We start from the raw sequence: 21837 nt of genomic DNA, 5'->3' as shown, positions 1-21837 counted from the left end.
CCTCTCACGCTCCTACCCCCAAACAACCAGCCCAATCCTCTTATCTTCCCCTTTGAAAAAGGAAGATTTTTTTATAAACCAACAGGAAAACAAAAGGCACTTGTAAGTGGCATTTCACTTGCAAAGGTTTGTGTTTGAAAGCAGAAAACACTGTCTTCAATCACAATATGAGACACATTGGTCTTCAATAATATTTTTAATATCAAATTATTTCAAGTGTTTAGCACCACAGCCTAAACACATTAACTAGTAACTGTAGCTGGCAAGTTTTTCCCTACATTTCAAAGTAATTTCCCATTTTTGTTTTTCCAACCAGAAGGTCAAAATCTTTTCTAAATGACAAAAGTGAGAAGTGGTTCTGGATGCCACTTACGGAGAGTAAACTGCCTCTTACTTAGAGGGTTACCACTTAGTGCATTCCACTTGGCACAGACTATTCTGAGAAAATATTCTATTTGTTGTTTTTTTTTTAATTGAATCTCTGCTACTTTAGAGAAAACTATCACTGTTGAAGTTCCATTATTTTTTATAATATGAATTAGAAGGTGTGATTTACATTAATGAGTTGTTCAAAGGCTTCTGTTTCTTTCCGATGGTTGTACAGAAACTGCACTAACTTTTCCGTTATAATCCACTGACAAAACTAATTCAACTAACTAATGAGCAGGTTTTTAAAAAAATTAGGTAGCTTATATGAATACTAAATTGCTATACTACTAAAGTCAGAATAATTAACTAGTTCTAGAAAGAAACAGTTTACACAAACACTAAAATGCATAAATATTATTTTTCTTTGGGACAATATAAGCATAAGCAAAATACAAATGTCTGATGCAGGGAAGAATCAAACAGAAGTGTTAAGAGAAACAGTCATTAATCTTTTATGCATGCAAAGGGTTGTACTGTTATATGAACAGCTTAGGGTGGCTTCTGGAGTCATTGACCATCACTCTATAACTGAGGTATGGTTTGCCCTAAAACACAAAGTGAACTGGAATGTTTATTCTTTTACAAACAGAAACAATCGGTTGAAAAATTAACAAGTAATCCATTAACTGTAACAAATGTTACTTAAAACTCAAAGAAACTTAGCATTGTTGCCCACCCCTTTTTGTTCCAAGAATTCCTAATATTGTATAAGCTTCAAATTTTTTATGCTACTAAGGTTTACTTTAATTTTACACATGGATCATAACTGCAAGTTATAATTATGTTAATTCTTCCCTCTACTTATAATAGTTATGTAAGCCAGAGAAGGATTCGGATCAAGAGCTTGGAGAGTTGGTAAGCGGACCTATTCTGACAAGAGTGAGTAAAATAACTGCCATTCTTACCTGCATGCAAAAACCAATTACTGATCATAATAATTCATATTGCAAACTTTTAGGATGGGGATTACATCTATTTCATGTACAGTGTCTAACATACTGTTATCCTGTTCTACAAGCAGGACTCTGTAATCCTAAAAATAAATAAATAAATAAAGCACTTAATGAGAGCAATTGGACTCATCAGGTTATCCCTGCCAGGTCAGCTGGTCCAGCTACGACCTAACGGACTACACTGCCATATGCTAGTTTGGAAAATAGTATCAGTGTGGTGCTGCCTCAGCTCTCCTGGGCTCTGCTGCTTTGTAATACTTGGTGACTCCTCTTCCGAAAGTCAGGATTTTAAAACAATTCAAAGTTGATGCATATAATCAAATAACTATACTCCAAAACATCCTTCTCTGGAGCTTTGTTTTTCATTGCTATTATATATACATTTTAACGGGAGCAATTTCATGACAAAATATTACATGAAGAGGGAATTGAGGTTGAGGATATAGAAAAATAATGTAAGAATAAAAAGGGAAAAGCCTGGAATGTAATTATTCACCATTAAAGCATTACAAACCCAGGAAAACAGACCAAGTTTCTTTGAAAAGATATGCCACCATGTTAAGGCCCCTGGTAACCTGAACCATATATTTTTGTGATGCTTACAAAGAAAACATATGAAAACATTTACTACATCTTTAAAAATCATAGTCCTCTAACTTGGTACTACAAATACTAATATGACATAATCACAGTCATGCAGTTATTACATGCTACAGATTTTTTTTCTTCCAAATATACTCAAATATTGAAGAGTCTTGTGCAGTAGTGAACAGGAGTGAACAAAAGAAGGGAATAAACAACCATCCAAAAACAGAGGAAAGCATAGTCTAGTATCACAATTCATATTCTGAAATATTCTATTCTTTTCTTTACTGATAAAAACTTACAAAATCACATTCTATCTTGGACTGTAGACCATGATTCCCATCTGGAAACCATTTCTAAAAAAGAAGAGCAGAATCTCCTTCACTGTCATTGTTGGGAAAAGAACCATCCGGATATTGTTAATCTTTAACTTATTAACCAAATACTAAGTCCTTTATTTTTCTTGAACATTTTTGAAGAAACTGTCTCTTGGCCAGACATCCATTCACAAAACCGCATACTTTTTTCCCTGCCTTGCATTGACTCACATTCCAAAAATGACTTTTTTTTTTAATTCTAGGACCAAGACAGTACGCTGCACAATGTCCAATCTTTAATTAACCTCGCTTCAGATCATTTGGCATTTTTTGAAGCACACAATTGCTCAGAAACAAGAGGTAAGTAGGAACTCGCAGCACAGAAGGCAGAGATGCACTGAAGAATGAGTAGTCATTTACTTCCTAAGGATAGGTTTTGTACATTGTTTTCCATTAGAATTGCTTAAAAAATAAAGAAGAGATCAACAGATTATTCCTGTCCTCTCTCTTTTCACAATCTCATGTGGGTCTACACTTGAACTGAAATCCTGCCTTTTCACAAAACACTRCTCCCTAGTTAAAAAGCAGTAACAATGGATTATAAGAATAATATAAAAAACTGTTAGGTTAACAACTCTGTTATATGTGTATTGCACTTATGCACATACAGAATGAATTTAATGCAGCACAACTAGATTTTTCTTCCCTAGCTAAGTCCTCTTCACCAAAGTGGTAGGACTTGTGTTTGTTCTGTGAATGCTAAAACATGCAAATATCTGCAACAAAAGCCAGGAAATGAGCAATAAAAAGAAATAAATATTCAGATCTGTTTTTCTTCCGATTTTCAACTTTTCATGTAAACCGCCATGATGCTCATCAGCTAAACTGCTATTTAACAGAAGCCACAGCTAGTATAATTTGCCTTTAGTGGCCTTTTTATTTACTTATTTTCTTAAGAACTTATATTACTGTTCTACTTTAAAAGTAATACTCTAAACCCTATTCTACTATAATGTAAGGAAAAATATAGAAGAAAAATTGGTTACACATTCTGGCTGCAACTTTGAGGTTGTTTAAAAAAAAACCTAACTGCCCTTCTCTCCATTTAAATCTTTTTTAAATTCCCCATTTCTTTGTGCCAATAACTAATGATCTCATCTTTGACTAAGCTCAGGCAAACATTTCACCTACCATTTTGTAAAATGTAATTTCAAACAAAAATGTAAAAATGACTTTTACAATAAAAAGTCATTAGTACATAAATGTACTACTATTAATTTATAGACCTAGCCACATGGCACAAATGCCATCTCTTGGTGTACCAAATTCCTGGGTAGGCTACTTTGATTTCATTCAGGCTTGTGTTGCTGGATGACCAGAAGTCATGCTTTCTTATTTCAGCCATCCCTTAAAAAATAAGCATTTAGGAACTCCCTCACAAAGCCAGATTGAAGGAATCACCTAGAGCTTAACTGCCAGTGTAATAACTGTAGCAATGACTTGCTACAGCCAATTTGCATCTGAAAACGTGCAAAAGACTGCAGATCATGGAGAAAGTAATCTGACAGCAGGAACAAAAATAGTTCATATTACGTAAAGGAATGAGTGAAGAGTTCCGGCACTGAAGAATGCAATTCGCAGAAACCAGCAAAGTGTAGGGCAGATATAGCAGGGCAGTCAGAGACCCACAATGGTGTATGAATGGTCACCATACGGAGGTTCCTGTCACCATATGGAGGTTCCTGCACCCACAAATTCTGCCCTAGGCTTTCTCACCTTCTCACCTGACTTGAGCCTCAGGGAAAGTTTACGTGGTCAGATGCCATGACTCAACTTTGCTGGGTAAAGAACGCCAGTAGGATGCTGCCTACATCAGATCCAGCTTGTCTCACAGCACTGGGTAAGGCAAGAATCCAGTTAAGGCTCTAAATACCATTCAGCATTAAGGGGATCCTATATTTTGCCACAGAACTGGCTATAATGATCTTTGTAGTAGAAAGAATACATTCAGGGGGCACTGTAATATAAAGAAGATAATAAACTGATGTTGACAGCTAAAACTAATTATTCCATGAGCAGCAGAACTAACGAGATCTGGTTTCTTATGGATTTATGTGCTTTGTCCCTTATTCTTCTCCTTCCCACCTTTTCCATAAAACACGCACTGGGCAAGGTTGCAGTTACTCATGTTCTAACTAGCCAACATGGTATGAACATGATATTTGGCTGGCTGGTTGCTGCAGAACGTTATCTGAGTTTTGTATGCCTGCCTTTACCTCAGAAAAGACATTAATTTTGCTTTCTCCTCTATTCAAATACCCCAGGTTTTACAAAACTTGTAGGAGCTTAATTATTTCCAAGACCCTAACCCTCTGTGAAATATGGTTCAAATTTGCTATCAATCAGGTTCAAAAATTACTTTGGAAAGCGGGAAGAGGACAGGGATCAAAAGAAAGAGACAGCGTGATATAAATCTTTTTTTCCCTTAAGAAAATCAGATTAAATTTTATAAGGTCAAACTGCAACACTATGCTTAAAGCCTGTAGAAAGCTACAAAGTCATCAGCTGAAAATAAAATGGAGAAAAAACTGGTTGTATTATTGAATTGCAAGGAGACAGAGTCCATAATATGATTTGAAAAACACACGCAATCCTAGAATGTAGTAGCTGAGGAAATTCCAAAAGAGATGAAGAATATTAATGCCATCATAAAGTGCACTGGTCAAATCTCATTAGAAATATTGTCACATCTGTCTAAGAAAATGAAGCTCAGACTGAAACACAGGCAAATAAGGGATATCAGGATGATAAGAGAAATGAAGAACGCACAAAAGGGGACTAGAGGAGCTTAACCTGTCTAGCTTAGCAAAGTGAAGTCTAAGAGAAAATATCCTAATTCAGAAATTGGGTATAAAAATTAAGGAGGAAAAATAGCCATTGAGTATAACGTAAAGGACCAGTGTTGATGTAAGAAAAAATAGCCACAAACTAGTCATACAAATCTAGGTTAGAAATTAAATTACATGATTTCTAATCTTCAGAGAAGTTAGGTTCTGAAACAGTATTCCTATGAGAACAGCTGAGCTACAGACTCGGTACTTGCTTGCCATAAAGAAAAATTCTTTTCACGTGTGCATGGAAGGACGCACATAGCAGAAAGCAGAACAGTTTGCCTTCCTCAGGTACTACGCAACAGGTAACCACTCTTTCCTAGATCTAACTTATCAGCCAACAGGTATTTTGCTGGGCCCAGAAAACAGACCTCGGGGCAGATTTACGGGTGAGCAGCGCCTAACTGCCCAGCACCGCACCAGACGGGACAGGCGGGAGCGCAGCAGCCGCTGCATAGCTGCTTCATCCTCCATCCATCACGCATGAGACTGAATACGTGCTCTCAGCCCGCTCCTAGGCTGCTCAGAGACCCCTGCCAAAAACACAACACACTTGAAAAGGAACAAAAAAAGTCTGCAAATACTGGTAATAGTGAGTTTTTGTTTGTAAGGTTAGCGAAGAAGGGCAAGTCTGAATATAGGAGTCTGCCACAGCAGCTGACCCACAGCAGTGGCCCACCTGCCCTTTCGACACCCCCGCACCGCCTCCACCGGCGCCCCCAGCCCTCCCGCCCGGCCCTGCCCACCCGTGTCCCCACGGCCCCTTCGCCTCCACGGGCCCTTCCCGGCTCCCAGCACCCCCCGCCCCTTCCTAAAGCCGAGCCCACGGGGGCTCTGCTCCCCCACCGCTTCACCGCCGGCACCCGCCGCCCCCCCCGAGGGGCTCAGCAGCGCCCGTGCCCCGCAAGGGCCCGGCAGCGCCCCACGGGCCTCCCTTCCCCCGCCCGCCCGGAGCCGCCGGCCCCGGGCGCCGCTGGTGTTTACCCGCCTCCCGTGGTAACGGGCTGCCGCCGGGCCCCGTGCCCATGGCAACGCCGCGGCCTCCCAGCGGCAGCGGCGGCGGGCTGCGGCCGGGCTGAGCCGGGGCAAGGTAGGGGGCGGGCGGCGAGGGGCTCGTGTGTGTGTGTGTGTGTGTGTGTGCGGAGTGTGTGTGTGCGAGTGTGAGCTTTACCTGACCCCCTCCTCACAGGCAGAGCCCTTCGGCTGCCAGCTCCCCGGGTTCCTACCAGTACCCCGAGTTAATCAGTCACGATCAACAAACTCCGTTTGCACCAGTTGTCTCTATTGCTTTAAAAATGTTTGTGAGTTGCCTTAAAAATGGCTGTGAGAGTCTTCAGTTCTCCCCCACTTCAGGGATTTATCCTAGTTAGAAGAATCATTCCTAATTATGCAATTATAAAACCCACCTATGTATTTTATTTATCATTTGAGACTGCAGGTCGGTCATTGTCTAACTGTGTTTCTATCCGAGGCACGCGCCTTCGCACGAGCGGACCATGGGAGCGGCGCTGGCAAGAGCGGCCCAGTGCACCTCTGCTGGGTCTGGATGTGGCACGCTTGAAATCACGCCTTTGAATGAATCTCTTTTAAAGGAAATTATTAAGTTTGTGGAGAACTTCAGCACTAGACATCCTCAGGAAGCGGCGTTCGTCTTCAAAGAGCCCCTTGAGTGGAAAACGCAACTGGACTGTTCGGCRTTTGGAGTGGGTTACAAGATCGAGTAAGTCTGAAGGGCCGTGTGTTTTGAGACATTGAAGGCGAACTGCAAAGCAAAACCGTGCTCATTTAACATAAAGAAAGCCTTATTGTGTTTTGGAGGCTGAGGTGGATGGATTTTCAACTGTTTTACATTGAAAATTTTGAGTTAAAATCCATAGCTTTCTTGGAGAGTTTGAGACTATCATATCTTGATTGTGACATAAACCTGTTTAGTCAGCAATTTATTGCAGAAACAAGGAGGACAGGCTTGCACGGTCTATTCCTAACACTTTTTACATGTGTCTAACAGTGATTAACATTGTCTTTGCCGTTAGTGTTGGCATTTGCTTCTGATTGGGCAGAAGTGTTTTATCACTGTTATTGAGGTGTATTAACAAACATAGGTTTGAATTGCAGTTTCTTTGTGAACAACAGTCTCCAAATGTTCTCTAAGAATAGACCATTTTAATATATTAATATGGTTTCAGTCATAAGATTTGGTTATACCACTGTATCTTACTCACCAAATATTCTAACAGTTCTTCTAGTATTTTCAAATTAGTACTGAAAAAATAATGATAATCAGGAGGCTTATGTTTGTTTTTCAGTTTGTCTCTGACTGGCTTGCATTGATGCTTAAGACTTACGCTGCAGTAACCCCATGTATTTTTGTAATTCTTTGAACAGTGGCATATTAAGGTGCTGTAGATGTGCAAAATCATTTTTCCCTAAATCACAAAGCTACTGGAGAATTCTGCAAATTTTGTTTGACAAGCAGACAAATTCAGGCTTGGTTTCGATAACACTGTAGTAATATCCTAATTTTTAAAAAATGTTTTTTTTCCTTCTACCAGTCAGTTATTTTCAAACACCTAAATGTATTAATTCCCTGAAGAGCTACCTTACATAATCCTTTGCAATTTTAGTTTTTTTAGATACTTTTTTATTAATTTGATTTGTAGAAATCCAAAGATAAAGTTCACTCTTCTGTACAACTAGTCTGCAGTTATAATGCTTAAAAAATATTCCCCCAAATAAAATTCTATATAGCTTGCCATTATGGATACACAGTCTGTTTGGTTTTTGCTCTAGAATCATAGAACTTGATCCCAGAAGGAAATATTAATTCATCTTGCCTGACATTGTGTGTTACAAACCATTAGATATTTTCCAGTTGCATGAATGTGAACAACATAATTAAAGCGTGCACAAAGCATTATCTTCCAGAAAGGCATTCACCCTTAAACTATAATCTAACTAAACTTTATTTAAATTGTTAAGTCTGACATCTGCCTTCCATTTACATGATACCTCTAAGAATTCATTAATTGTCTCTTTGAAAGTAGGCTACCAAAATATTAGCAGTCTCCAAAAAATATACAGGCATAAATATTGCCCACAACAAAGATTCAAACAGTGTACAGGGGGACTTGGCTGGCTGTAGTTTTAGTGTTGAATATGAAGAAGAGAATCAGAATCAGGACACAGAAATAAGAAGAAGTAGCAAACTTTGCCAGAACCAGAACAAGATGGTGACTTAACCTTCAGGAAAGGATTTCAGAGAGAGATTCCAATGGATGCTGTCTGAAAAAAAACTGAATTTGATTCCTCCAGTGGTCAAGAAAATGGGATTTGATACCTTGTGAATAAAAAAGATTCCACCAAACAAATAACTGACACTGTCCCTTCTCCTAACTGAAACTACCTACAAGATTATTTTTGTCTGTTCAGTTATATCAGAGTTCAGTCTAGTTCCAGAATAGATAAAACAGGATTTATAGCAAGGATGGTTGAAGGGGATTGAGGCAAGATGAGAAACAAGTTTGAGGCTTTTCCAAATAAATTTTGACAGTAAAAACTCACAAAAAGGACTAAAACCAACTAAAATAGGAGTTGGAGGTTTTACAAAAGGATTTAAGGTAGTATCTGAAGTTTCTCAGAAAAGAATGTGAAATAAAGTCTCAGATATGGAATGGATGAGTGAGGTGACTGGCAGCCTCAATGTCCTGGACAGGAAGCTTTCTCTTTAGGTAGAGGACAGCAAGCAAGTTTAAGCAAGTAGGCACTTACTGTTGCAGACAGGTTACTGGAGAAAAGAAACTGAAGAGCTAAAAACTCAGCTGTTCAGGCTGTGGTCACGCGCCACAGTGTTTCATGTTCGCAATGGGAAGGGGAATTGAAAAATAATATATAGGAAGCATAAATACACATACATATATAAAAATGTATTTATTTTATTTATTTATTTATATAAGACAGTTCATATACTTTCAAAGGGTGTGGGAATATCTCTGAGTAAATTCATTAGGGTGAAGCTTCATAAGGCACAAGGGAGTAACTCTCTCCATTCAAAAATGCCTTTATCATCATGAAGGGGAACGCTTAGAGGTAGGAGAATGAGTCTCACAGGTGTTGTTCGAATCTGGGCATTCGGCTGGTCTCAGATAGAGACAACGGCTCAGACAGTCCCAGAAGTGGATATGAAAGATGGAAAACTGGAAAATGTGAACCAAAGATTGGGTAGTCATTATGGTAACAATGTGGGTGTTTTGGTAAATGATTCAGATCATTTTAAATCAGTTATTTGTGAACTCAGTGGTCAGAAAATCAGTTAACAGTCTTGCAGAGAGAACATGCAGAAGAGGAGCAGACATCTGAGACAAAACAGCAGGTGAGGCCTGTCCTCTATGACTGTGTTCTGAATTCAGCCTGTCAAAATTCCCTTAAAAGGTGTTGCCAAGGTAAGACAAATGAGTCACCAATGCCTCGTTTGCAGTGAATAAATGGGCTCACCTCATAAGTTTTCTGAACTACAGTTAAAAAAAAATTGCTTTATCACATGAAGCTTTGACAAAATTCTTAGTGATGGATTCTTCCCTAAAATTTGCTGTTTATTAAAGTTCTTATTTTAAAACTATATAATTTCATTTTTCTAGTGGAACAACTGTTCAGTCTGAAGCCAAAGGTAAAGATGGACAACCATTGCTTCTCCTCACGGGATCAACTCTCAAAGTTCGCAGTTTTGACCAGCTGTCCCATTTGCTATATATTGCTATGGAAAAAAAGTTAAAGGAAGCACAGGCATGCCTTGAAGGTTTTCTTTATTTTTTTCCCTTTTCTCTCTCCTTAAAAATATGGCTTCTCCTTGAATTTGTGTTTATGAAATGTGAAGAAGAAATGCATGCATGCATGCATTTTAAATATGAGAAGGTGTTGATTCATGAAGGTGGCTAAAAGTGCTGATCCAGAATTTCACTAAGTTTCTGTTTCTTCTTTTATTTGCACAGCAATCAGTAACAGAGAAATCTGGAATAAAGTTAACTTTTAAAGTTAACTTTTTGATTTCATGTGCAAATTCCTGTATACTGAGTGGTACCACAGCTATTGCAACAGACAGTAGGTTTATATTTCAGAAAAAGGATGTCTCATGGGAAGCTGTTAGCAGTTTTTCCTATGTTTGTAATTAAATACCCTTTAAAAAATGCTGATTCCTTAAAAAATAGCCAAAGAAAACCTTGTATACTTAAGACATTTTTACCTGTGCAAGGTTCAGAGCAAACATTTCTGGGTCCTTCTCATGAAGGCTTTTAGAATATATGTACCAGTACTTCTACTGGATCATATTCAAGTCCTAGCTTTTCAAAGTGACAAGAAGACTTTGATATGCTAAACTGGATAACCACTTTGCATTGAAGGTGAAAGGGATAGGTAATATTCTTTGGTAATGTTAGTAGAAAGTAATACATCGGCAATACTGGAACCATTGATTTTCTGATTTGGTGATGATACAGATATTTTCTGGGAAGAGCAGTGTTGATAAAGGGAAGTATTTAATATTCACCTCTTGGCTGAGTGAATCTTAATCTTTGTAAAAAGCAAATTTGTTTATTATCAAAAAGTTTTTAAATTCTAATGTTTTAATCTTTTATTTAAAAGTTAGTACTACACAAGTGTATTTCAAACTACAACAGGGGCATGAAAGAATTTCATCATACAGTAGTATTTGATAATATTTGATGAATACTTATGCACATTATTAAAGTTCTTATTATAAATTAACTGTGTTGAAATTATTTGGCAGTTGAAATAAGAAKAGTGTTAATCTTGTAATCATTTCTCACGTTATATTGATGCTGTTTCTTGTTTACAGCTAACAGAGATCCTATAGTGAATATTCTTGGCCCTGGATATGGGACTGTTGAAGGAGAAGATATGTCCATATTGCATTTACTTGACAAAGTGAAAAAAGATGATGACCCTGAAACAGACATTAAAATGAAAATCTTTATCCTTCTTAATCAGCTGGATATGCAACTGCTTAATAGTTCTTTAAAACACATTTCACAGTAAGTGGATTTCAAATGGAAACCTAGGCATGTCACCAAGTGTATTTTTTGTTTTCTGTTAAATTAGATTTGTTTCAAGCCATAGCATGTGCTTTTGGTGTGATAGAAAGTTAAAGTTGTTGAAACAACTTTTGCTATTAACTAAGTTACTGAAAAAACATATTTTTTCTAGAGATCTTCCTGTGGATGTGCATATGTTAGTGTGTGCCCATGAGCATGTTTGGGTTTTTTTGCATGTGTTTTGCATTTTGGTAGCAAATTGAATAATTCATACAAATAACACACTAACAGTAAAATTATTTTCAGGGAGATGTTTATTTCTTCATGGAAGCATATTAAGTATTACATTCAGTTTGTTCTATAGTTACAAGGATTTTATATTAGCTGTGAAACTAAAATTTCACTAAACTAACAAATAAAATAAAAAAAAATAGAATTTGGCCCATTTCTAGATTTTTGTTGCCACTACTAAGACTCAATTTGCAAGAAAAAATCCTGTTATATTCTATTTTGATTTCTCTGAGTACATGCTTTTGATGAATAGATTTTAGACCATTTTCTATTAATTGCAGAGAGGTAAGACTAAATCCAGCTGCTGTAAATAATGAGGTGGATCTTCTCAAGCATTTCTGTGGGAAAGGAGAAGATACAGTACTGGAATCACTGGAATATACATCAGGTTCAATTTTTATATTTTGCTTTTGTTTTGCTTTTGTTTTATCGTATCTCAAATTTATATATATCCTTATTAAATTACTTGACTTCTGTGTGAATTTGCTAAAATAAATTCACTAATTAATTTACACTGTTTATTTCCACTTTAAAGTTATGAAGTAGAATAAAATTTATCTTCAAATACAGAATGTTATTCTTCAGGCTTTACTTGTAGAAATAATCTCCAGTCATATGACTGACTTCGCTGGAAGCAGAGGAAGTAAACTGAGTCTCTGATCCTAAAAAGTGCTGAGCATGCGTTGCAATTCTTTGTTGGATCAGGTCACGGTTCTCAGCACTTCACATGATTAATTCCAAACTGAGTATAAATTCTCAAGAGTAAGATATTGGTTTGGGACCTTGATTTGTATACATGTTATATTAATCAGCAGGCATAACTATTAAAAATGTATCTTTAAATGTGATAGAAACACTATTGCTAATTGGTTACAGATTACACATTCTCTAATGGATGCCGAGCTCCTCCCTGGAGGCAAATGCATGGAGAAATTTGTTATTTAATCATCAAACCACATGACACTGATCCTTTGTATATCACCTGCAGCACAGCAGGAGTGTATTTAAATGGAGTAAGTAATAATAAAGGACACCCTGAAGTAACAAACGCTTTTATGTGTTAAAATCAAAACTCCAACAGGTTTAGGGTAGTGGTATTGAACCTATTAGAGCTGCAGAGTTGGTTTATTGGTACTGAAGAAAAAGACACAGTAATAAATGTATACCAGTTTTCCTACATTTTTGAGTGCTTGTTCTTTAAGTGTTATACAGGGGGTGTATTCTGCACATTTTACTAGCAGTGTTCGTTTAGTCTTTGCAGGTGCCCTAACAGTCCTTAACACTGTTCCTACATAAAAGGCACTGTGGGACTAGATGCCTCAGTAGTTCCCCATTGCTCTTGATCTGAGAAATAACATTATTATCTGTGACTAATATAGCTTTCTTTTGTCTTTTTTTAAATCGTAAGCAGTTATTTCTCCTCTCACTAGAAGCTTTTTAGATATTACTTATCTCCTTTCTTCTGCTTTTCATTCTGGTTATCTCTTTCTTTACAGACAGGTTTCATTTAGATGTAATAGTCTCCCTATGTGGTGTAAGCAGTTGACTAAAGCTCTTAAACTTATTTTGAAGAGAGATGGATGTCCCTTGAAGTGTAACTCTACAAATTGCTTTTCCTAAGAGTTAAAAAATCGAGGGAAATTTTGACTTAGGATGTTTTTAATGGATGAAGTTCCTAAAACCTAGGCTCAGTCCGGTTACATTATTTTCTGATACTTTTGGACACCCGCCATACTGCACGAGAAGCTCATATTTAGTTGGCTATTTGCCATCAGCCCTAAATACCTCTCAGTGGAACTACCCACGGTACGATGCACTTTAACTGATAGTAATTACTTGCTGACTTGTATGTTAGGCCTTGATTAGCCGTTGGGATCCATGGAGATGATCCATGCATCTTCACTAACCAGTATTGAAGTCTGATGGATTCTGTGCTGAGCGTGAGCATATTCTACACATAATTCATTAGAGTATGACCCCTGTGCTCCTTAGCAGTATTTTATCATGCAGATTAAGTGTCCTGTATAATGTAATGCTATTAATAATTTTAAATTTATTCTTTTTTTAAGGGTAAGCTAAAGGAGAAAAGTGATATTGACTATGAAAGAAAAAGTGACATATATAAAGATATTGTCACATTTTTAAGGGAAAGATCACCTAGATTTGTAGAAAATATGTCTAAGCAGGTATGTATTTACTGATACTGGGTATATATTCTACTTTGTACCAATGTATGTTATAGGTTGGTAAGAATTACGTTATATAAGTTATTTGCAGAAATGTTAGAATTCTGTTAGTATAAAAGAGTAGTAAAACATGGCTGAATATTTGTACTCTTTATCAAAATTAAATCTATGATTAAATGAAGAATTTTGAGGAACTTGAAATACCTTTATTATTGTTCTTTTGATTTATTTAACACTTTCTTCTAAATATATTCCTATTGTAATGTAGTTCGGTTGTGGCATAAGAAGACAGTTATTCTCCATAAATGAACCAGTAAGTTTAAAAGTATTTTTACAGGATTTATACTGTGTCACTTTTCAAAGAACTCTTCCCAATGATTTTAGACACATTTTAAGACTTTGAAATGTTTCAAGTTTTTCATTTATTTGTTTTGTTTAATTTTGCCATATAAAGTGTCTCTGTTTGGAAAAGTTGCCTTGTTAATTTTTTTTCCAACTCTCATTGAAGAAACAGGGTCTATAGTTTGATGTCTCCAAAGACCAGTTTTAATCAGTTCTCTCCAGCTRTAAGCTTCATCCTATTGTGTATGATACAATGGATGAGTTTCCCAAGCTATTCTTACATTCACACCACTACAAACCATGGCTGAAATAAAACTATGAAGAGTTTGCATGAAAGACTACATGCAGGTTGTGCCACTGCATCTTGGGTAGCTGGACTGGAGTGTGCTAGTTTGATGCACTTCCTGAATTAGTTCTCTGTATCTGTTCTCTGTATGTATCACCACGTTTCAGTATATCTGTAAACTGACTGTAGACATGAGCCTAGGACTAAAGGCGGCTTGAGCTCAGACTAGTTGTTCTGGTCCTTCTAGGGAGAACCTTGTAACCAGCTTATCTTCCTGTTAATTGCAATGTAATTGTAATTGCAAGTGCAGTAGTGGCCAGTTTGTGTTCAGATAGTTGCACAAGAAGAAGAACTGTCATTACAGACTTTATCTGGTGGTGTGTCTAAACCTTGTGTGAGGTTAGTCTGGGCTTCAGTGAGGCTTAGTCCTCCTGTAGTGAGACTGGAGATACAAGCCTTATTAAGTAACAACTGTTAACCTGTTATAATAGCCCACCTAAGCTACCAGGTATTCCTTGATAACACATTCATTTGTGCTCAGTGCTCTAAAAAAATATAACTTTCCCCAGCTTTTGTTTCTCTGGAAATAATAGGCTGAATTTCCCTTTTCTATCACAAAAAAAAATTGATGTGTGGTTAAGAGAAAAGAAAGCCCCATGGTGTGAGTCCTAGTATCTGCTTAAAAAAGCTTGGAGATCCCTGGATCTCTCTAAAAGGTTGGAGTTATTCATGGAGAGGGCTTGTACCCCTGATCCATGACTGTATGGCCAACTTTTTTGGTAGCATAGCTGCACTGGAACTTTACAAACATACCTGCCCCCAGGAATTGTCCTGAATTCTCACTACTGCAGGATAGAGCTCCACTGGAAAACAGTGTATCCCAAAGCCTTATACAATTCAGTACTGGTGATTTGGATTCAACTGGGCCTAAGCTTAGCATATTTTGGCAAGACTCAGTCCAAAGACAAAACGAAAAATGAAAAGGAATATAGGGATGAACTAGTGTCATATGTATATAAAAGTTTTCTAGGTTAAATAGAAAGCAAAGGAAGAGCAAAGTTAGAATGCTTATATGGAATGTGACACTTGATATATGCTATTAATATTAATCTTCATAATACTTAAGAATTTTGAATTTTAATGTTATTAATAACTGTTTACATTTTGGAATCATAAAACACAGGATTTTTACAATATTTGTTGTATTTGAAAGCAAATAATACAACATTTTGGTTATCATTCTGTCATAAAGTAATATGAGACTTGATCCAATATGTGAGATCAGCTTCTAATTTTGCATAAAAAGTTCTCCTCATCTGATATTATTCTTTATGGAGCACTAGAAATGTTAAAGCAGGAAAATATGATATCCTCATAGAAAAGGTCAACCTTCTGTGGTAATACTTTTCTGAAATCAAAACCACTTAAATTTTTATCTTCATTCTTTGTGACCCAAATATAAATAAAAGCTCCACTTTTTTACGAGAACTGTCTGATTTAAATGTCAGAGCTGATAGGTATGCTTCCAGCTCACATAGCATGTGTTGCCACCAGGCTTCAGTCAGGCTAAAATGCAAGTGTCTTTGGCTTTTATTTAGAACTCTACATTATCTAGAGTAAGGAGCATCATAGTTTGTCTATTACAACAGAATCTTGTAGTGTCACTACAATGACAGTTGTTTCATCATTTTTGTTAAAAATTCTTTCTTCAGATTTATAACATGATTCTGACAGGTTTATAACTTGGTGGTAATATTCATTACAGACTAAAACCTGTCAAAACTTTTAATTGTGATTATTTATATGCAACATTAATTATTGCAAAGAGCAAGTAATTAACAGAGAAATTTTCCCTTGCTTTTGGTCTGATTTTCTGGGATGTAGGGCTGATATTTACTTTTTTGGAGATACGGATGTTTGACAGTTCTGAAAGAACAAAGCATTTCAAATTGTATGCATAAATACAGTAGCTTACATTAAGAGCAGTGGAATTAAACTTCTAGGTTGTTCTGTTTGAAAATAACATAATGTAATAAGTTCTAAAATGTATTTTACTTAGCCCATACACAAATATTTGTTTAAAGTTCTATCTACATGTTGATTTACATTTCATAAATATGACAGGGTATGAAAGCTTTTAGCCATAATTACTGTTTAAATGTGTTTTCAAAGTGGTTTGGCTTCATTTGATAATCGTGAAAGGTAAAATATGTATAGTATACATATACATAGATATATGAAATATATAATTTTAAAAATAATTTTACAGTTCTAATTCTAAAAGTTAATGCAGATGTTAAATAAAACATATGCCTTTATTGTTTTTGTGCTCTGCTATTAAAGAAATGTTTATACTTATTAAATAAGAGTAAATAAATAGAACTTGTGCTGTTTTCCTTCAACTGTCATATAAACCACTTGTTCTGTATTCCCTGACTTCAAATAAGTGTATACCATGGAGCTTAAATTATACTATTTTAATGGATTAAGAATATCATATCATATTGCCCTGTTTAAGAGCTTGTTTAGTAGATTTTACATTCTAAGTCTAGAATTTAAACAAGTTAATAACTGTAGTTAATACTGTAGTACATTTAAAGGAAAATCAGCTCCACTCGGGAACTCTGAAAAACAGAAATAATAGAGAATGTAAGAAGATAGTAATTGCTGCTGATGTATAGAGGCAGGTTCTCAGAATTTCATCTTTTTATAAGAACTATTAATTAATGGAAAGTTTTTATATTTATGTATACAAAGAAATTTGGCATTGCTATTGCCTGAATAAGTGAATATTCCCATCATCTCAGCAGTGTGATAAATAAAATCTAATTCAGAAGTTCCAAAAATGTTGACTTTTTTTTAACCATATTCTCAAGTTTGCCTGTATGAAATGAATTATGGCTGGAGATATTTTTGATTTATTTTCTGGGGGGAGGAATAGCTTCAAAGAGCTCATTACTGTACATGTATATAACATAACTAGTTGACTTTTACAATATCTTATTGGTACATATTGCATAATTAACTTTTATAATATCTTATTGACCTTGTTTAAGTTAACATTTAGAATTGCTGTGTTGCTGTGTAGTAGCTGTAGGACACACATACGCTTTAACGTGCTAAGCTGGTCAAGCTACAGCATCAATTCCCCAGGGATGTGACTAGTTTAGCATGTTAAATTGTCTTGTCTAGACTACATTTTTAGATTGAGAGAATTAACATGAGCTAGTTTACGATTAGACTGTTGGATCAACAAGCCTGGAACAGCTGATTCTCATCAGAAACTAATCAAAGACAGACCATACTGTGACAGTCTCCTTAAAATCGCCTTGAATCAGATTATGTAAGGGAATGTCTTCACCTATCTGGTAGTGACAGCTGCGATAATATTAAGAAGGAGAAGTAATGATCATAAGCCATCTTTCCTGTAAAAATTGAATACGTTCTAATGGAAAATAAGAGTTGACAAGAGGCTTTTCTCTTCTGGATATTTTTGATCAGCCATGGTACCAGAGAGAAAGTGGAAGGTTCAGTAGGTGCTACTCAAATCCATTCTTGTATGTGAGTGGATCACCAATGTCTTCTCCTGAGAGACAAAAGATGAAAAAACAGAAATGGAGTATGTTTATATTAATTCTAAACTATATCAAATTAAATTACTTGGAAATAAAGTCTAGCAGTTTATCATACCCTATTTGCAATTTTATGTTCATTATTTTTTGCGGGATTTTTGTGTAAAAAACTGTAAATCCTTTGTGCAGGGAAATAGCTTTTATATAAATAGTCCGTTGAAAGCAGAATGAGTTTAAAATACTAAATCTTAAAACTCATTTGGAGTTAGGTTTTATGAAATTGATTGTGTCACAAATTATTCCACTTATTAGAAATTGAACAACACCCCAAATTCAAGTATGTTCACAAAGTTCCAAATTTAGCTTGTTCATTTATTTCTCAAAACATTTTAATTTGCATAYGGCAACAGCTATTTTTAGGAATTTTCATAGGAATTTTCAGATTAATCTGAATGTTTCATTCTTTTAGAGGCAATCTAATTTTATGCCTAAAATCTAATTCTACATCTAATACATAGAATTGTTAAGGACTGCATCCTGTAAATTTTTGTATAACTTATTATTTTAATATGTATTATTCATACAGCACTATGAATGACAAATCATGTCTCTTTCTTTTATTAGGAATATAGCTTTTTTAAAGAACCAGAGTCTGAAAAGTATTATCAGCATATGGAAGTAATTGATGCTGAGGACTCTGGCCAATCCCAGAAGCCTTATGATTATACAGAAAAGAATGTATATGAGAAGATGAAAGGTTCTTCTGCGAAAAGCAAGTCCATTGACAGCAAAAAATTAGAACCATCTCTGAAGTGGAAGAATATTGTGCGTTCTGCTATCCATAGGTAGTTTTCTTTATAACTGAATTTTCCCAAGGATTTCTCTAACCCGTGCTAATGATTGGTATGCATGTTATAGGTTTGTATTATTATCTTAAGAACAATAAAGCAAAGTCTACTATATGCAGATTTTAAAGAAAGAGTATTGACTAGCAAATTAATTTCTCACAGTCATTTTCTGTCATGCAACAACTTTTGCTATGTTGTGTCATTTCAGCAGCAAGACAAGGCAGGGCAATATTTTGCAACAATCTGCGGTGCTTGATCCTCCAGGACAGTCATATTGTCATATTTTTAATGTAAAGTGCCCTTTAAGGCAACAAAGAATAGACAGTCTTATCTAAACAACACTTTCTGAGGAAGGCAAAAGAGATCCAGGATGGAAAAGTAGGGTGACTCTTACAATACCAATTTTTAGCATTTCAAAGTCCTATGAGCCACTTTTCTAACTCTGCCCAACAACAGTGTTCACTAATGAGACTATCTCAACATTTGGACACCAAAAATAGAGTTTATATATATTGGATATTAATAGATTCCTCTTCTGAAATCCAAATCTTGTTCGATTTCAAGTGTTAATGGAGAAAGAAGGAGAATGGAGAAAGGCTTTGGTGGTCATCCTGCAAAAGAAGTCAATATCCTATCAAGCTTAGGATGTTGGCATATTGCAAAAGACATTTTAAGAGTTTTTGGATGTAACCTAGAGTCATCAGATACAAAAATGTGGTAGTCTAGGGACAAGAACCTTTCTTCTTCCAGGACGTTGTCAGAGCCTAGATGTAGTGAAATTGAGTCTAATCATAATCTCATACACAAATCATGAGTATTCTTCTCTTTTACTGTTGTGGTTGGGATAGTATGACTAGTCCAGGCTCAAAAGGACATTTAATTTTCAAAACATTCTAAATTAAGGACAAGACGTCACCAGAGATTGTACCCAACTAGGCCTGGAATCCTCTTGGAATTTGAGGAGAGCAAGATGAAAACTATGGAACAGCTCAGTGGACAAACTAGAACTCTTCTGCTGGGAAAAAGATGACTGGGAGAAGATAAAATAGAGATAAAAAATAATGACTAGAGAAGTTGAACAGGGAACAGTTGTTCACTGTGTCTTATAATACAAGAACAAGGTGCATCAAATGGAATGAGCAGACAAGGAAGGTTCAGAACAAAGGGAAATACTTCTTCACGCAACACATAGTTAAGTTCTAAAATTCTTTGTCACAGAACATCAAAGGTATTTAGCTTATGTGAGTCCAAAAAGCAACCGTACAAATTCAGGGAAGAAAAATCCATCTAAAACTGGTAATGCAAGGACACTCAGGAAGTCCCTGAACCACAATTTCCTGAAGAATATTCTGGAAGAAAAATTACTATATTCTTCTGTTGTTCTTATACTCTTCCCTAGATAGCTGCCATTGCTCATGGTTGGAAATGGTATCCAAGGATAGATGGGCCTGTGACAATCTGACTTCGTATATTCATTTTTTATTCTTGTATTACATACAGGTCAGCATAATATATATTTTCTAATATTCCACTAATTTTAGTATAGCAAAATTAGTCACTTAAGACACAGCATACTTTTCTGTTAATTAAGTTCATTGTTCAGGTTCATAAGCTCTTATATACTGATATAATGTGTGTCCAATCATAATATTTTGGCTATATATGTAGAATAATAATTTTTTTTTTGGAAATATTTTAGTGACAAAGCTACAAAAAAAGACATTGAAGAAGAAAGGAGGAGAGGTACTGTGTCTAAAAAAATCAAAAAGAAAACCACTAGCATTTCTCCTGAATCTGTTAAAATACAACCAGCTTCAAAATGGTATGCTTTTTTTTTTCTTTTGCTTCAATTTCTTTCATTTCCAATGCCTACAATAATTGTCACCATACATAGTATTTGGTAATGATAATTACTAGTATTTTTCTGCTACTGTTATTAGGAGATGATGTCATATCAGTTTTAGATGTATTTGTTCATATTAGTTCATATCTGGTAAAGGGGGTGATGCTCTTTATTTATTTTTAGTAAAACGTCAGAAAAGTGTAAAGAAGTTAGTGAAAGTTCCTCAGAGACTGAGGAAGATGAAGAACAGCCTGAACGTCACCAGGAAGGAATCACTGATTTACCATCAGAATACTGGCAAATTCAGAAACTTGTGAAGTATCTAAAGGTAAATTAGATGCTTTAATAAATGTTATAAAAATGCCACTCTTGCCCCTCTACATCCCAGGGCAACAAACAAACTCCTCATCCTTTCCACCCTTCAATATATTTTACAATAGCCCTGCTATGTAATATGTTCAAATCCTGGAACTGTGGACTTTCCTATCACCCACTCTTTTCTCCTGCATTTTTTTATCTGCTATTTTTGGCTTATAGAGACCTTTAGATTAAGCCATCTGTTCAGTGTTATTTAAAACTTAAAATGGTATAATTTCTTTATTAATTATTGGGTTTCTGGTTTGCTTTTTGGGTGAAACTTTCCAAGATATTTTTTATGTGGATAATAACTTTCAAGAGTTTTTATTAAAACTGAATACTTGCCTAAAGTCTTTCATCAACTGTGATTAATGCATGACTGAAATAATTCTAATGTGATCTTGTGTCTGGATAGATGCTGTTAGTGGACAGGAAAATGTATGATAAATAGGCAGCCTCTAAAACAAAAAAAAAGTTTTTTACATAGACTTGTTGAAAATCTTTTGGAGCATATAAATATAGATGTTTATAATTCTGTATATCTGACATACTTTTAAAAAAGCTCTCTAATATTCTGGAAAACTTTAAAAATAATTATGTTTTTCCCTCAGGAGAAATTCCTTTACAAGTTTGTACTGGAATTTAAGTAACATAAGTTACTAATAAAAGCACTGGATTATTTGGGTTTTTGAGTACAGCTACACAGTATATACATCCCACTGATATAATGACTGTGCTGGCATTAGGTGCGGCAGAAATACTAGTGAGGAGTAAGCAAAGCTTTGGCTCCTTCCCATCTTTTGACCATTGTAGTAGAATAACTCCTTCTGTCTGTTAAACAGTTTTTAATCCACTCTCACTGCTGTTGCTTAGTTAGTGTATGTGGGACCTAT

At 35.7% G+C, this 21837-nt stretch overlaps 1 protein-coding gene across 1 annotated transcript; it reads left to right on the top strand.

Annotated features, from left to right (window-relative positions):
• Positions 1-6671: 6671 nt before the first annotated feature.
• LOC112974506 (armadillo repeat-containing protein 4-like) lies at positions 6672-20915 on the top strand (the record flags this gene model as incomplete). The annotated part of the gene is made up of 9 exons (XM_026083536.1): positions 6672-6895; positions 9810-9967; positions 11024-11219; positions 11792-11898; positions 12387-12523; positions 13580-13696; positions 18521-18741; positions 20444-20566; positions 20771-20915. Coding segments are annotated over exons 1-9 (1428 nt in total), but the record flags the coding sequence as incomplete, so codon positions are not given.
• Between the last annotated feature and the right edge of the window lie 922 nt (positions 20916-21837).

Source organism: Apteryx rowi, unplaced genomic scaffold (genome assembly GCF_003343035.1).
Source record: "Apteryx rowi isolate R43461 unplaced genomic scaffold, aptRow1 scaffold_606, whole genome shotgun sequence".
NCBI classification, from domain to species: Eukaryota; Metazoa; Chordata; class Aves; order Apterygiformes; family Apterygidae; genus Apteryx; species Apteryx rowi.
The sequence above is the reverse complement of the archived record's forward strand: the minus strand, read 5'-3'. Positions and strand labels throughout refer to the sequence as shown.